Consider the following 16,010-nt stretch of genomic DNA (forward strand, 5'->3'; position numbering starts at 1 on the left):
TTGTCAGTTTATGACCCTAATGGCGTGAAAAACCTCTTCACATTGTACAGATAAATTAATGTCCCGATGACATATTTCTGAATGACAGTGTTGTGTCTTTCAGGCAACTTCAGAAAATGGTTCAAGACATCAAGAAAAATGATGGCAGTCTGCTGAATAAAATCAAAAGGTCAGTCTCTGAAATGTCCCGACTTCAATGTCTTCTTGGTTCTACAGTTGTAATGCTTTTGTATAATACCTGTTCAGAACTTTGGTGAGTTGCACTGTTTTATAAGTAAAGTTTGCTTAGCTACATTCTAACATCCAGAGAAATGCATGATTGAAACATGTCTGTCAACATTTGTTTGATATGGGTGGAAATTATTTTAGAAATGTGCTGATCTAAAGATTCTCCATGTGGTTTGCATCACTGGAGAATACCAATTCCTCTTTCACAAACGTTGGAAAGAGAGAGCAGCACATGGACCAAAAATACCTAAAACAGATGGCTGTTCTCTCACTTTCCTTTCTTGAAATGAGTCTGCCGCAAGACACATGAGCATAGATGCCAGCACATACCACAGATGCTATTCATTCTCACCCTGCCTTGCAAATATGCTCTCGAGTCTGATTAATTTCAGTAATTCAGTGCACAAAGTGAGACTCCTACATTGTATAGTTTCATTAAACAAAGAATGGAGCATTTCAAGATTTTGTTTCTAGTAACTACGAAAAAGTTTTTTAATTACAGAAGTCCTATGATATTGGCTAAACAATCATGGGGAAGATTGTTGCATGTCAGTTGTCTAGAAAACATTGACACCTTCCATGTTGGGAAGCCACAAGAGTGTCACCGACAAGCACATTAATAGTGGAAGGAAAAAGTTAGTTTACCTAGTTTAGAGGAAGATTTAGGGGAAGGAAAAATGTGGGAGAAAAAAAGTGTTCCAGCAACAGGGATAACCACAGCATTGGGATAATTGTGAAGTAAAGCCCATTTATAAGCATGTTGTAGAAAAGCCAGGCTTGGACTCAAGAGCCACCACAGACAGACATATCCAGGACATGGACTACAACTGTCTCATTCCTTGTGTTAAGCCCCTCCAAAACCAGAGACAAGTTCAGAAGCGTCTTACTTCAGTGGTCCAGAGTTGTCTTTTCAGATTAAAACAAATCTTGCATTGCATTTGGAAATCTGGGTCCCAGAGTGTGTAGCAACAGTGGAGAGGCCCAGAATCCATGTTGCTTGAGTTCCAGATTGAAGCTTCCACAATCAGGAATGATTTGGGTCATGTCAGCGGCCATCATTGGTCTGCTGTATTTTAGTAAATCCAAAGTTAGCTCTGCTGACTTCCAAGAAATGTAAGAACTGTTACAGCTAGCTGGGCTTCCTGAACACCTCAGCAGCGCCACAGGAAGATCGCCTCCTTGCCACAATTTACTGATCCTATAATTTATGCAAAAGGAGCCCCAACCAAATATTAAGTGCCTATACTGTAAAGTGAAGAAACAGATTTTCTGTGAGCTAAAATTTCTGTTTAAAAAAAATTTTTTTTCATTGGTCTTATGTAATATTCAAATTCAAAAATCAGTATGGGTTTTATTAGCTGTACGCCATAATCAACGGCATTAATAGAAATAAACACTGAAATGCATCAGTTTGTGTAACAAATCTATTATTGCTTTCACGTTTTCAAATAATTGTCTGAAATAAATAAACTTTGAAATTATAGTCTTTCTTACTGAAAGTCACCTGTAAATACATTTACAATCTCACAGCCAAAGCACCTGCTCTGGCAAAAAGAAAACGTGTCTTCACACATGTGGCAGGAGTCAATAATCCATGATCATATATAATTATTTCCACTGTTATTGTTTGTTTATGGCAGACTGAAAAACAAACCACGTCCGAACGTTCCTGTCAGAGACTACAGAGGTAAGACTTCAGCCATTAGCAGCATTTTTTTACATATACCCAAACTAACAAGAAATAGCAATCGTCAAAAATCCTAACCCTGAATGACTGTATAAATGAAAATGTATTAAATATTCCCAATATGATCAACCACACAAAGTTCACACACACTGGTTTCAATTAAGACAATAAAAATGTTGTTATCAGGACTTTTTAAACAGATTAGTGAACTTTGGGTTAACTGCAGTTTCACTTCCTCAGCGTTTGTCTGAGAATATTTCTGAGCTACATTATTGCAGTTTCTGTTTAAAATGCATCGCAAATCCCTCTGCTGAAAGTGTATCTCAGGGTCCAGGAGATTAGATTACACGGTCCACTTACCCCAACAACGGCACGGTGTACTCAAAGCCATGCATCTTTCCAAAATTAGACAAAGGGTTCCAACACCTGTGTATTACCTGTTGTTACTGGGGTTTTTTAGGTGTCCTGGGAATTCAATGAGTTTCTGTTTCCGTTTATGATGAAATGAATTTCTGTGTTTGCAGACTCCAGAGAAAATGATCACTGCTCTGATCCAGAATATGTAAGTCATATCAGTAAAAATAAAAAGCGAGTAATTTTTTGCTGTTTTGATTTAAGATATATCTTAAACCACGTATGTTAACAAGTATGTTGTTTCCAGAACGACCCCTGCGATGACCTACCTGACGACAATTATGAGCCTCCCCCACCCCATAGAGAGTTCACTAGAAGTCCCTTCGCTTCCTTGCCAAGGGGGGAATATCTTGGTGAATACTGTATTTTCGTTGTTGCTTTTTGCTGCTACCAGAAAGTATCAGATTTCTTGACTAATCTTTTACACACAATGTAAGTAATTTTCAAGTGCTGTTTTGCAGCAAACACTCCCCCAATATGCCGAAATGCTGTCAAAAAAAGCACCAAAGACATCAGAAATATGTCTTCATGCAAATCTCGATGCTACGTTTCTTGTTTTTCTTCTTCGTTCCAGACAGCTGTCATGCCCGACCAAGCCGACCCCCCAGGAAGCCCCTCCGCCCACTTAAAGTCTCCAAACAACTTCCTCCTGAACCCCCCCATCAAGGGAGTGACAAAGAAGTGAAGCAGCTTTCTGTGCCTCATTTTAACCTGTCCTGAATATTATTAAATGCCTTCCATTAAGTGTATGAAAACCATTTCTTTTGCAGGAAGACTACATAGACCCAGATCCCAACTTTGAGGATGACTACATAGAACCCACAGAGAATTCATCTCCAAGTAAGATGTACACAGAAAAATAGAAAAGAGCAATATGAACACCATCACCAGAAAATGTTAATTCATATTTGAAATATTAACACTTTGACAAATCTTTTTCTTGTTTTGCCTCTCATCACGTCCTACGTTGGAAGGTGAAAAGCGAGCAGGGTACGACTATCCACCTTTGCCTCCAACTATACCAGAGCGTCCATCCAGTCCTGATGGTGGGTACCAGTTTCCAGGAGTTGATTAATGTTGATCATTTGACACCCTACTTTTAGCTTTTAAAATACATGGAAGCAAATCTGAAATCCACTGCAGAATTTGTGAGTACTGTTAAACATTAAATGAATCAGGTTATTCTGAAATAGCACATAAAAGGTAATCAGCTGTTTGTACAGCAGGTACCAACCATTGAAATTTGACTTTTTATCTTTAAATACTTTCTGCTCTCCTGAGAACCTTAAATTACCTGCTAGAGTTTTCTAAGTGTACATAACAAACTAAATAAACACTTTCTGCAGCTAAAATACAGCATATTTCCCAAAAACTAAGCTAGTCTAATTTTTTTCCCTGACTTTCCAATCTGTTGTTTTGTAAGGTTTATATTGAAGCCACCCACAGATAACTGGATCTTTGATATCAGACTAAATAAATCCAGAAGGGAATCCATGATTAAAATTAAAAAGTCCCACTTGAAAGCAGTCCTCATAACTGAACTCCCAAAAACCTTGACTCTAACAAAGAACCCAGACCAAAGTGAGGACTTGGGCAGTCTTTGAGGTTCAATTGGCAGAACCACAAAGCTGGACTATAACCGACCCTAAATCAGCATGTCCTTCACTCATTTATGTCTGACGTTCTGGCCCAGTTTGTTGGATGTCAAAGCAGCTATCAAAAGCTTGAGTTCCTTCCCATTGCCTCACCCAAACCTTCCTTCAAAAATCTCCATTGGGTCATATAACTCCCACACATAAGGTGCTCTCTCTTGATTCAGATTTATTAACCACGGTGGCTAATTTTCAGCAAACGGAATCAGCCACATGCAAAGTTGATTAGCCACAAGCTGATTACAGCTTAGGTTAAACAAGAAACTTCCATAGTTTAAAGTAAAGTCAATTATTACAAGCTTAGGCAAAGAACTTTGAGGATAAATTCTGTAATTGAAAACAAGCAGTAGTGTAGAGCTGGTTGTAAAAATAAAGTTTCTCCTTAATTGTGCATATTCCACTTGCTAGCTACCAGTAACTAGGTCCTGCTTCTCACTAGCAGTGTTCGCTAGAAGCCAAACCTTGGTTATGTTGGAAAAAACTATTACATAGATCCATAATGCCTCATGTCACTGAGCAGTTATATCTTACAATGTACACTTGTTACTGGCCTAATCTTTGTCCATTTAATTACAAGCAAAATTAACACAAATCAACATAAAGGGGAAGTTGTATTTACATTTTAGAAATCAAAGGACCAACCCTAGAACAATAGTTATATAAGTGTTAGAATTTGCAGTCATAGCCTTGACTTTTCCAATGTGTGACCTTTAACAAACATTTGTTTTTTCAATATTTCTTCTTCTTTTTAATTGCTATTATGAATGTCTATGCATCAATTGTCTATACCTACTTCTTCCATTTTGGGTGGTGGGGGAGCTGGTACCTATCTCCAGCGGTCTGCGGGCGAGAGGTGGGGTACAGCCTGGACAAGTCGCCAGTCCAACAACCCTGCACACATCCATTCACACCTAATTTAAACAGACAAATTAACCTGGCAGTCATGTTTTTGGACTGTGGGAGAACCTATTCATACACGGGGAGAACAACATTTGCTAATCAGGTTTAAACAAGACTACTGTTTTTCTTAACTAGTCTTACAGGTAGTTTTAGGTAAAACTAAGACTAGTGGCTCAAAGCCAAATGGCTAAAGGCTGAGGGTGAAGCTAAGCCCAGTAGCAAAAGGATAAGCCTAGTTAAACATGTAAGATGCTTATATACTCTATAAAATGTAAAGACCCATCAAGTATAAATGGAAATTTCTGACAGTTGATTTAGTTGCATGTCAAAGAAGAATAAAAGTATCACAATTGTTGGCTTCAAAGACAAAGGTGACTCTTCTGCTACAGGACTGATTCTGCCTTTGGTTTTTAACAGATTTATATGAAGAACCTGAAAAACAGGTAAGCTGCTTTGACTTCACTATGTGTTCATAAACAGTAATTATTCAACAGGAACAGTAATATGTGGAACGAAATTTTGTTATACTTTCTTGTCACTTTTACAGGAGGCATCTACACCTCCCCAGAAAAGCAGGTCAGTTTCAGACTTTATTGATGTGGCTCCAGATACACTATGTACATTAGCAGAGGATTTTACACAACTTTTTAAATTTGAACTATACATTTCAATGCATTTAATTGAACGTTAATATGACAAATCAATACTAAGTAGTGTGTAACTCTAAAGTGGATAGTCATAACAGACCAGCCTGGATGGAGAGTGTCCACAAAGATCAGTTTTCAATTCTTGCTATAAATTCTTGGTTCGATTTAAGTTGTGTTTAAATATACTTCGATCTAAACCATTCCATTTAACATCAGTCTCAGTTCTTTTGCAGCCTCTAACATGTTTTCTTCCAGTATTGAGTCCTATCCATCTTCCCTTGAACTTTGACTAACCCCTCTGTCTCTGAAGAAGAAGTGAATCCTCACAGCATAATGCTGCCACCGCTGTTCACAGTGGGTATGGTATGCTCAGGGTGATGTTAGTTTTTACTCCACACCGTGTTGCGTTTAGGTCAAAAAGTTAACTTTTAGTGTCATCTTACCAGAGCTGTTGCAGTTGACAAATTGAAAAGCGCTAAGTGAGATGTCCAAAGCTTGTGATATTGTTTTATAACCTAACTCAGTTTAAATTGTACCACTTCATCCCTGATTAAGGTGACTTTAAAAGGCAATTGCACATCACTTTATTTAGGGGTGGCATCAAAAAGAGGAATATGTATGCATAGAATACTTTTCTGATTTACATTTGTAACAAAAAGCAAAAAAGCATGAATAATTTTCCTTCCACTTCACAATAATGCACAACTCTGTGTTGGTCTGTCACATAAAATACCTTGAAGGCTTTGTTTGTGCTGATACAAAATGTGAAAAAAAATAATGGGGTGTGAATACTTTTGAAGGGCACAGTAAGCAGACTGTAAGCAGTTTTTTTTCTATAGACTATTGGTCAAACGTTTTAGATACACCTTCTCACTGAATTGGTCTCCTTATTTTCATGAGTATTTGCATTGTAGATTCTCACCAAAGGCATCAAAACTATGAATGAACACACATGGAATTATATAGTAAACAAAAAGTGTGAAATAACTCTAAACATTTTTATATTTTAGATTCTTCCAAATAGCCACCCCTTGTTCTGATTACTGCTTTGCTCTCTTGGCGTTTCTTGGCATTCTCTCCATGAGCTTCATGAGGTGGTTGCCTGAAATGGTTTTCCAAAGAGTCTTGAAAGAACTTTCCAGAGGTTCATTGACAGACAGCTAAAGGATAATAATATTATCCTTTAGCCGTCTGTCAGTGAACCTCTTATTTTAGTCATCACAGCAAAGGGCGGCTACTTTAAGGAATATAAGATATTAAACATTTTTAAAGTTATTGTACAATTTTTCATTTGCTACATAATTCCATATGTGTTCATTCACTGTTTTGATGCCTTCAGTGAAAATCTAAGTACAATGTAAATAGTCGTTAACATAAAGAAAACCATTTAATTAGAAAGCATTTCTAAAACTTGTGACCAATAGTGTAATTCTTAAATAGTCAAATTTCAACAACTAACCCCCAAACATTATCCAACAATCTATTAATTATCTTTTAGAAAAGTATTTCTTCTGCTAGAATCTCTCTAATTTATCTGGTCATATGTTGGAGAAATATACCCCAATGATCAAAACAGCTGCAACTGTACAAGAAATAAAGACAAACTACCTAAAAGAGTCTTGGTTGCATAGTAATGAGACATATGAAGTAATAATTAATAGATACTGTCATTTCAGTCAGCTTTTCACAGTGATTTATGTTTATGTTGTTTATACAGCACTTTGCAAAGGTATTATTACCCCTTAGTACTTTTTCACATTTTGTCTTATTACAGCCACTAGTTTAAGTGTATTTCATTTCGATTATATGTGATAGACCAACACAAACTGGTGCATAATTGTAGAGTTGAAGGAAAATAATTCAGGGTTTTTAACATTTTTCACTAATAAAAATCTAAAAACTGTATGAACATGTTAGAGGCTCCAACATACTTAAGATTGGGTCAGAGGGTCACATTCCAGCAGGACAACATCCCTAAACATACAGGCAGAGCTGCAACAGAATCGTTTACATCACAGCATTTTCAAGTGTTACAATGGCCCAGTCAAAGTTTTGACCTAAATCCAATAGAGTATCTCCTATAAGACTTGAAATTTATCTTCATAGATGCTCTTCTCTATTCTAACCAAGAATATACAAAAGCTTCAGCAGCTGTGCAAAGCTAGATATACCCCAAGAAGTAGCTCCTGATTGCAGTGAAAGGTGGTTCAAGTGCACACAATGCTTTTCATTAGTAGTAGTAAAGAATTTTTTTAAAGTGTGTATAATTTTCCTTCCTCTTCACAATTATGCTATGCTTTGTGTTGGTCTGACACATAAAATCCCTGTAAAATACAATACATTTTCTAACAAAATTGCAGAAAATACGGTATGTCAAATGTTGTGTGACAATGTACAGGTCCTTCTCAAAACATTAGCATATTGTGATAAAGTTCATTATTTTCCATAATGTCATGATGAAAATTTAACATTCATATATTTTACATTCATTGCACACTAACTGAAATATTTCAGGTCTTTTATTGTCTTAATACGGATGATTTTGGCATACAGCTCATGAAAACCCAAAATTCCTATCTCACAAAATTAGCATATCATTAAAAGGGTCTCTAAACGAGCAATGAACCTAATCATCTGAATCAACGAGTTAACTCTAAACACCTGCAAAAGATTCCTAAGGCCTTTAAAACTCCCAGCCTGGTTCATCACTCAAACCCCCATCATGGGTAAGACTGCCGACCTGACTGCTGTCCAGAAGGCCACTATTGACACCCTCAAGCAAGAGGGTAAGACACAGAAAGAAATTTCTGAACAAATAGGCTGTTCCCAGAGTGCTGTATCAAGGCACCTCAGTGGGAAGTCTGTGGGAAGGAAAAAGTGTGGCAGAAAACGCTGCACAACGAGAAGAGGTGACCGGACCCTGAGGAAGATTGTGGAGAAGGGCCGATTCCAGACCTTGGGGGACCTGCGGAAGCAGTGGACTGAGTCTGGAGTAGAAACATCCAGAGCCACCGTGCACAGGCGTGTGCAGGAAATGGGCTACAGGTGCCGCATTCCCCAGGTCAAGCCACTTTTGAACCAGAAACAGTGGCAGAAGCGCCTGACCTGGGCTACAGAGAAGCAGCACTGGACTGTTGCTCAGTGGTCCAAAGTACTTTTTTCGGATGAAAGCAAATTCTGCATGTCATTCGGAAATCAAGGTGCCAGAGTCTGGAAGAAGACTGGGGAGAAGGAAATGCCAAAATGCCAGAAGTCCAGTGTCAAGTACCCACAGTCAGTGATGGTCTGGGGTGCCGTGTCAACTGCTGGTGTTGGTCCACTGTGTTTTATCAAGGGCAGGGTCAATGCAGCTAGCTATCAGGAGATTTTGGAGCACTTCATGCTTCCATCTGCTGAAAAGCTTTATGGAGATGAAGATTTCATTTTTCAGCAGGACCTGGCACCTGCTCACAGTGCCAAAACCACAGGTAAATGGTTTGCTGACCATGGTATCAATGTGCTCAATTGGCCTGCCAACTCTCCTGACCTGAACCCCATAGAGAATCTGTGGGATATTGTGAAGAGAACGTTGAGAGACTCAAGACCCAACACTCTGGATGAGCTAAAGGCCGCTATCGAAGCATCCTGGGCCTCCATAAGATCTCAGCAGTGCCACAGGTTGATTGCCTCCATGCCACGCCGCATTGAAGCAGTCATTTCTGCAAAAGGATTCCCGACCAAGTATTGAGTGCATAACTGTACATGATTATTTGAAGGTTGACGTTTTTTGTATTAAAAACACTTTTATTTTATTGGTCGGATAAAATATGCTAATTTTGTGAGATAGAAATTTTGGGTTTTCATGAGCTGTTTGCCACAATCATCCGTATTAAGACAATAAAAGACCTGAAATATTTCAGTTAGTGTGCAATGAATCTAAAATATATGAATATTAAATTTTCATCATTACATTATGGAAAATAATTAACTTTATCACAATATGCAAATTTTTTTAGAAGGACCTGTATTTAGTTTTTTGTAAATAATTAAAATACTCCTTACTGTTTATTTTATAGTGATGAGAAATTTAGAAATACTTCTTACATCTGTTTTTCCTTTAGATTTTGTCCACCACCACAGTGTCCTTTACCAAAACCCAGCCCTAGGTAGGACATTTTCAAAGATGCTCAAAGAACTGATAAGTCTAAATACTCAGTTTTATTGCACGACTGTTTTTATTGATTATTTTACCCATAGCAATCTCTTTTTACAGGCTGAACAAGTGGGGACCCACACCTTCTGTAAGTGTAGTCAAATGTGGAACAGCAGGATCAAAATTCTAGACTCAGCAGAAATTGGACACAAACTGTATTTTTGCATATTCTACAGGCCCAGCAACCCACAGACGATGATGAATATGAACTCTGTGATCAAAATAATAGTGAGTATAGGTTCAAATAAGGAATAACTCTGTGTTATCTAGAGGCCATTTTGTAAGCAATATGTAACTTGTATAAATTAAAGCATTAAAAAACAGAGTTTAAAGATATTTGTACTCTTTGTTCTCTCATAGGTTTCTGTCATAAACCTCCAGGTGGTCCTCCCCCTCCCCGTCTACCCAAACCTTTAACAAGAGAGTAAGCATTACCTACCCTGTCAACACATCATTAAGCTTTACTTGATGACAGGATTAAAATTATATCTGATCTGCCATTATATTTACAGGTCACCAAAGCTGCCTGTATTGCCGGTAGGAATGTGTTAATGTATTAATAAAGTCTTGAAGGCAAAACTTTCTTTCTCATGGACTGCTGTTTGATAAGAATTTCTATTGATAAGGTACCTTTTATTTTGTGATTCTGACCACTTATGACTTTTATTGCAGAGACAAGATATGAAACCAAGACAATTTGAAAGTAAGTGAAATACAAAAACAATAGACTTTCAGTTCTGTGGCTAATGTATATTTTAATGTCAAAGGTTATGCTGGATTACATTAATTTTGACAATGTTGTCAGATCATGACCACTAACTTGAACAGATTTCATTGAGATTATATATCATAGACCAACACAAAATTGTAAATATTTAGGAAATGGCAAGAAAATTAGTCATTGTGTGCTTTTTTCATTCAACCTCATTAACTCTGATTCCCCTAAACATGAAAACCAAATATAATTCTCCTTCCACTTCACATTTATGCGCTGCTTTCAAATATTTTACAAATAAATGCTAAAAGTGTGGCATGCCGTTTGTGTTCAACTCCCTTTACCCCAAAATTAAATCCAGTCCAAACAAGTCTGTATTAAAAAACCTGAACACCAAGTATCATTTTTGTTTTTGCTCCATGTTTATGAGCAACTTTGTGTTAAAATCTAAACATAAAATCTAACTCAGTCACAGTGGGGTTTGTGGTTTTAGCATGATAAAATGTGAAACAGTTGAAAGGGTATACATACTTCTGAAAAGAACTGAAGATATTTATTTTTTAGAAACTGTGTTTATTCTAATGACTAAGTAGAAACACGGCTAATTTTAGGATGCCTGTGTTTTCAAAGGTAACTCCCTGCCTGTGATGCACACTGAACAGAAACCGTGTCCGAAAGCTTTCTCACTGGATCTGAAACGACCAAAGTAAGGCGTTCAATGCACAATTTTACTATGCAATTTATTTAAGCTTTGCCAGTGCTTCTGCAGTTTCTTGCTGTTTATTTACTGTGTTTTGCTGTTTTTTTACTTTCATGCAGATTCCCTCTGCCACACATTACACCACCAAGTAAGTTCTGGTCCACACTGGGTTGCACAGCATGTTCACAACTATTCACACTCAACTTTTGCTCTTCAAAATTAACTGATGCCAGTTCTTCTGTTTGTTGTCTCAGAACCAGCTGAGAGGGGAAATGCTGCTGCTGAAAATGGGTCAACAGACCAAGACAAGGTGTGCTCTTAGATCTACTTTAATGTGAAGAGGTATGATTTGAAATGTTTTAGCCCTGTAACTGCTTTTATTTCAGGATGCAGATGTTTATAACAAACCCTGGTTTGCAAGTACGTGTGACCGCAAGACTGCAGACGATGCCTTATTGCGATCAAATAAGGTATGAATCTGATGGAAATGAATGAGAAGTGATTGAAAGTGTTTGTCTGTAAAATTGTTGGGCTTGACTGGGAATGTTTTTTGTTTCAGGACGGTGCATTCATGGTAAGAAAGAGCTCCGGTCAGGATGTGCGCCAGCCCTACACATTAGTAGTATTTTATAATGGCAGAGTCTACAACATCCCAATCCGCTTCATGCCGAGCATTAGGCAGTATGCTCTGGGAAGAGAGAAGAAAGGAGAGGAGGTACAGCTTCCTTGTTTGAATTTCTAACATAAGACACATTTTTAAATTTGTCCAGTTTGTAATGTAGAGGTTGTTGCTTGTGTGGTTACGGTCATAAATGCACTGTAAATACACCTATCTTTGAGATAAATTCCCTATTAATTTGAGGATTTTTAGGATCCTTTTAAACTTTTCTAGGGTGGAATGATAATACAACATTCTGTTTCATTGGGGCTGCAGAGTTATTAGGACTGTTGCATTGCAACAAAATGGTCCTGGGTCAGAGACATCCCGGCCAGAGACATTGTTTTGCAGTCTGCATGTTCTCCCGTGCATGCGTGGGTTCTCCCCAGGTACTCTGACTTCCTCCCACAGTCCAAAAAGATGAATATTAATTGTTCTCTCTAAAATGCCCTCAGGTCTGAGTGTGGGTGCATGGGTTTTTGCACCTGTGTGTCTTTGCATTGAGGCTGTCACCTCATGACCGCTGGAGATAGACAAGTGTAACAAGTTCAACTGTTAAACTTGGTACAATGAAACACACTGTTTATACCGATCAACAAGCTACTGGGATCATTCTGGCTGGACCCTATTTTACAGAACTGGTAGAGCTCTTTCTAACTGGTTGGTTTCCTGTTTTGGACCTGGCTTTTGATTTTGAATAGGGTCGAGGTTGGGGCTTTTAGGGAGGTCCATATAGGTTTTCTAAAGCTAGTCTTAATTTGTGTTTGGGATCATTACCGTGTTGAAACACTAAATCTATGACTAAACCACTTCACCCAAATTGTTGCACTTAAAGTTACGTATTTATTCATACCCCTGGTGGCTTTAGACTTAAAGGGATCTTTTTATGTTACTAACAGTGGAAACAGGCAAAAAAGTTGGTCAGCAGTTGTAAGAAGCATTTTATTGCAGCAATCTCGGTAAAGATTGTTTCATTATTTTTTAGATATGCCATTTTTAATAACATGTAAATGCACACAGATTTTTACATTTTACATTGTCCTAGTGGCTTTTAGAGATGGCTAATTATTTTCCCATCAGACAGTAACTTCTTGGTTGAACGGAAATAATGTTAAATCCCTATATGGGTCCGGGGAATATGAATAATTTTGGTCTTTACTGTAGGGGTGAAAGGAAATTGGCTGAGATGTTGTGAAACCTCCAAGGCTCTAGCCAAATATAATCTGGAGGTAGCTGGAACGCCATTATCACAGTGAAGCAAGTCTTACAACCTCAGGGACTGAGGGTACCAATCAAAAAGGAAACCCCTGCTCTCAACACCTTCAAGTACAACAGTAATATTTAGCTTCTGGTGAAATGTTTTATGGTCAGACTGGACAAAGATTGAGCTATTTGGCCACAGTGACAAGAAGAATATTTGGAGGAGTTAAAGTGAGGCTTCAAACCTAAAAATATTGTCAAGCACGGAGGTGTCAGCTTCATGCTGAGGGCATTTTTCAGTAAATGGAATAAAGAAGGAGAGTGCTTCTAAATTATTTAACTTTAATCTAACATCACCAACTAGAGCTGGGGTTAGCAGCCTTTAGTCTTTGTCCAGCTAACAAAACATATTTCATAAAAACACAGAAAAACTACTAGAACTAATCTTATTTATTAACTCTTTATTTAAAAACAGAACTCAGTGCTTTACCATCTTTACCCAAAGATTGTTTTTAGGGCCACTTTTGAGGGCCTTAAGAGCCACAGGTTGCAGAACCTTGAACTAGCTGATTGAAACTGCGATAAATATGGGTTTCCCACCGCGACGAGGCTTTCAAACACACATCGAAACAGGTTTTAGAATGGATAAAGTAGACTAACACTAACAAAGCTTCTGGAAACTCAGTTCTATAGAAAATAAATGGACCGAGTTCTTGCCAGGAAACCAGCCGACTTTAATGAGCAATACCAATTCTGACCAGAAGGGCATTCAAATATCCAGCCAGAATCTTGCTAGTACCTGTGGTGTTTTTTTGTGCAATTATTACCAAATTAGCTAGGGATATACAGTATGTGTATACTTAAGCTCATATACAGAGCCAGCCCAAGGCATAAGTGAACTAAGCCACTTCTTAGGACCAGCAGAAAATAAAATAAATTGAGCAGCAAAAAAGAACCAATTATCCATGATTGGTTTTAAGCTCAGCTAATTAAACTTTCCCCCCTTCTCCCAGATTCCACCAAATCTGCATAGAAATGATGCTTGTGGAGCTGATGTTCTAAACTGGAAGAGGGACCCCAAATCAAATCTTTTGACCAGGCTTGCTTGTGTATACAGTATATGTCTGACCCTGTATGGAACAAATGAATTCACAATGAATTTTAAAAAATGAATTTTTTAATCGAGGCCAAACTTAAATGGACATTCATGCAGGTTAATGTAGATATAAGTGTGTTAGAGTGAAGTTTAGACATCCTAATAGAATCAGATATGCAACTGAACAGCGGAGCATTCCAGCTTTAAAAATATACCTCAAAATATTTAAAATTCATGTTTTTCTCTCTTGTTTACTCTTCAGTACTTCAGCAGTGTCTCCCACATCATAGAGAACCACCAGAGGAATCTTCTGGTGCTGATCGACAGTCAGAGCAACACCAAAGACGCCACCAAGCTTTATTATCCTGTAAAGCCATAGATCACAATCTCAACCAAATGGTTGTAGAAGAACTTCTGAGGTTCACAGTGCAAGGCCCGTGTTCTTTCTCTTTGCATCTTTCCCACCTAACTGCATTTTCAAAGTGTGTCCAAGTAAACACAGAGTTGCATGTGTTTAAAATGCAGCTGCATGGTAGTTACGGTTTAAAACAGCCCAACAGCTGCTCAACAGCTTTTTGCAGGATTCCACTGCAGTCTTGATTTTTCCACATGGGGGATGGGACTGGCCTTCATAGATGTTTAGTTAGGAGAAATGTTTTAAAGTACAGCAAGTGTTCTTCTTGCTGTACATGATAAGCAGTGGTTTATGCTTTATGCTGACTTTTTTATTTTTTTTCAGAATGACATTTTCGTTAGCTCCACCTATTGTTTCCTTCATTGTGACCATTTCCTTAGGTGCATATAGGCATCATGATAGTGCTACTTACAAGGGGGCGTTTGAGGTGATTACAGCTTTTGCATTTTACCACCTATAAAACTTTCTTGGATCTGGCACTTTCTTTCGTGTGCTTCAGCATTCTCCTTTTAAGCAGTAGATGTTCACACTTCTATTAAAGATTATTTTTGTAAAATACTTGAATGCTTAGTCTTGTGTAGAAATACTGTAGAAATATTCTGTAAGACCTTTCCCCAAATGTTTGTTTTGGTGCTGTTTTCTTTTTCTGACATTGTATTAAATTCTCCTAATGATATTCAAAGCTTTTTCTTTTGATTTATTTTTCTCTCTTTTGTTATAAACCTATTTTTTATGCACCGTCTGATGTAGAAGTGAATCACACAAGCATGATTCCTGAACATTTACTATTTTAAGCTTTCAGACTTTTCCCCGTTTCTAGTTTCTACGTTTGTTTGGAACAATTGGGTACGAAACATTTACCTTGAAAATAGTTGGTAGCTGGGTTGGGGATCCAGAAATCATAATCCAACATAAGGCCGACGTTTGCTTCTGAAGTGGTTGGTGTGTTAAAGAGTTGCAAGTTAGAGAAAAATGTTTTTTTGATTAAAAATAAATCAATGTAGAAAAAAACACTGATTTCTTATGACATCACATATTTGTTTTTTTAGAAATTGGAATAACCAATAAAGTCAAAATACTATTTTTCTACATATAATTTAGTTTTCTTCATACTTACCAGACTTTTCAAACCCTAAATAAAATTTGAAAATAGGCCATATTTAACTCAATCCAAAGGGGGAAAATGCCAAAGTGGGTGTAAATACACAATTATATTAGGATCTCATCAAAATAAGTGATTGAAACCATAATATGTGCTTGGATATTTATACTGTCACCACCAGCAATTATGTAATAACAGAAAGCTGTTTAGTCAAATACAATTAAAACCACAAACTTCAATGTATTTTATTTAGATTTAGATTTGATAGACCAACACAAGGTAGCCCATAATTGTGAAGTGGAAGAATAGTAATACATGGTGTGGCCCTCTTTTCTCTAAAACCTCTAAATAAAATCCAGTGCAACTACCTGTCATCTACCTTGTAAAAAGGTCCAGCTGTGTGT

The 16,010-nt window shown here is 37.5% G+C and overlaps 1 protein-coding gene across 3 annotated transcripts in view; it reads left to right on the plus strand.

Moving 5' to 3' along the window:
* Positions 1 to 15,180, plus strand: part of blnk (B cell linker) — a 43,322-nt gene extending 28,142 nt beyond the window's left edge. For all 3 annotated transcript variants that reach the window (XM_047350674.1, XM_047350677.1, XM_047350675.1), the window contains 21 exons: positions 104 to 169; positions 1,869 to 1,915; positions 2,440 to 2,477; positions 2,577 to 2,682; positions 2,904 to 3,010; positions 3,100 to 3,169; positions 3,304 to 3,375; positions 5,299 to 5,324; positions 5,429 to 5,457; positions 9,629 to 9,673; positions 9,781 to 9,808; positions 9,897 to 9,948; positions 10,081 to 10,144; positions 10,233 to 10,257; positions 10,393 to 10,423; positions 11,066 to 11,141; positions 11,255 to 11,283; positions 11,390 to 11,445; positions 11,522 to 11,605; positions 11,695 to 11,850; positions 14,352 to 15,180. In XM_047350674.1, coding sequence (XP_047206630.1) covers positions 104 to 169; positions 1,869 to 1,915; positions 2,440 to 2,477; positions 2,577 to 2,682; positions 2,904 to 3,010; positions 3,100 to 3,169; positions 3,304 to 3,375; positions 5,299 to 5,324; positions 5,429 to 5,457; positions 9,629 to 9,673; positions 9,781 to 9,808; positions 9,897 to 9,948; positions 10,081 to 10,144; positions 10,233 to 10,257; positions 10,393 to 10,423; positions 11,066 to 11,141; positions 11,255 to 11,283; positions 11,390 to 11,445; positions 11,522 to 11,605; positions 11,695 to 11,850; positions 14,352 to 14,468 — 1,324 coding nt within the window. In that variant the 3' untranslated portion in view covers positions 14,469 to 15,180. The remainder of the gene's footprint in view (positions 1 to 103; positions 170 to 1,868; positions 1,916 to 2,439; positions 2,478 to 2,576; positions 2,683 to 2,903; positions 3,011 to 3,099; positions 3,170 to 3,303; positions 3,376 to 5,298; positions 5,325 to 5,428; positions 5,458 to 9,628; positions 9,674 to 9,780; positions 9,809 to 9,896; positions 9,949 to 10,080; positions 10,145 to 10,232; positions 10,258 to 10,392; positions 10,424 to 11,065; positions 11,142 to 11,254; positions 11,284 to 11,389; positions 11,446 to 11,521; positions 11,606 to 11,694; positions 11,851 to 14,351) is intronic.
* The last annotated feature ends 830 nt before the right edge of the window (positions 15,181 to 16,010 follow it).

This window comes from Girardinichthys multiradiatus, chromosome 22 (genome assembly GCF_021462225.1).
Source record: "Girardinichthys multiradiatus isolate DD_20200921_A chromosome 22, DD_fGirMul_XY1, whole genome shotgun sequence".
In the NCBI taxonomy this organism is placed as follows: Eukaryota; Metazoa; Chordata; class Actinopteri; order Cyprinodontiformes; family Goodeidae; genus Girardinichthys; species Girardinichthys multiradiatus.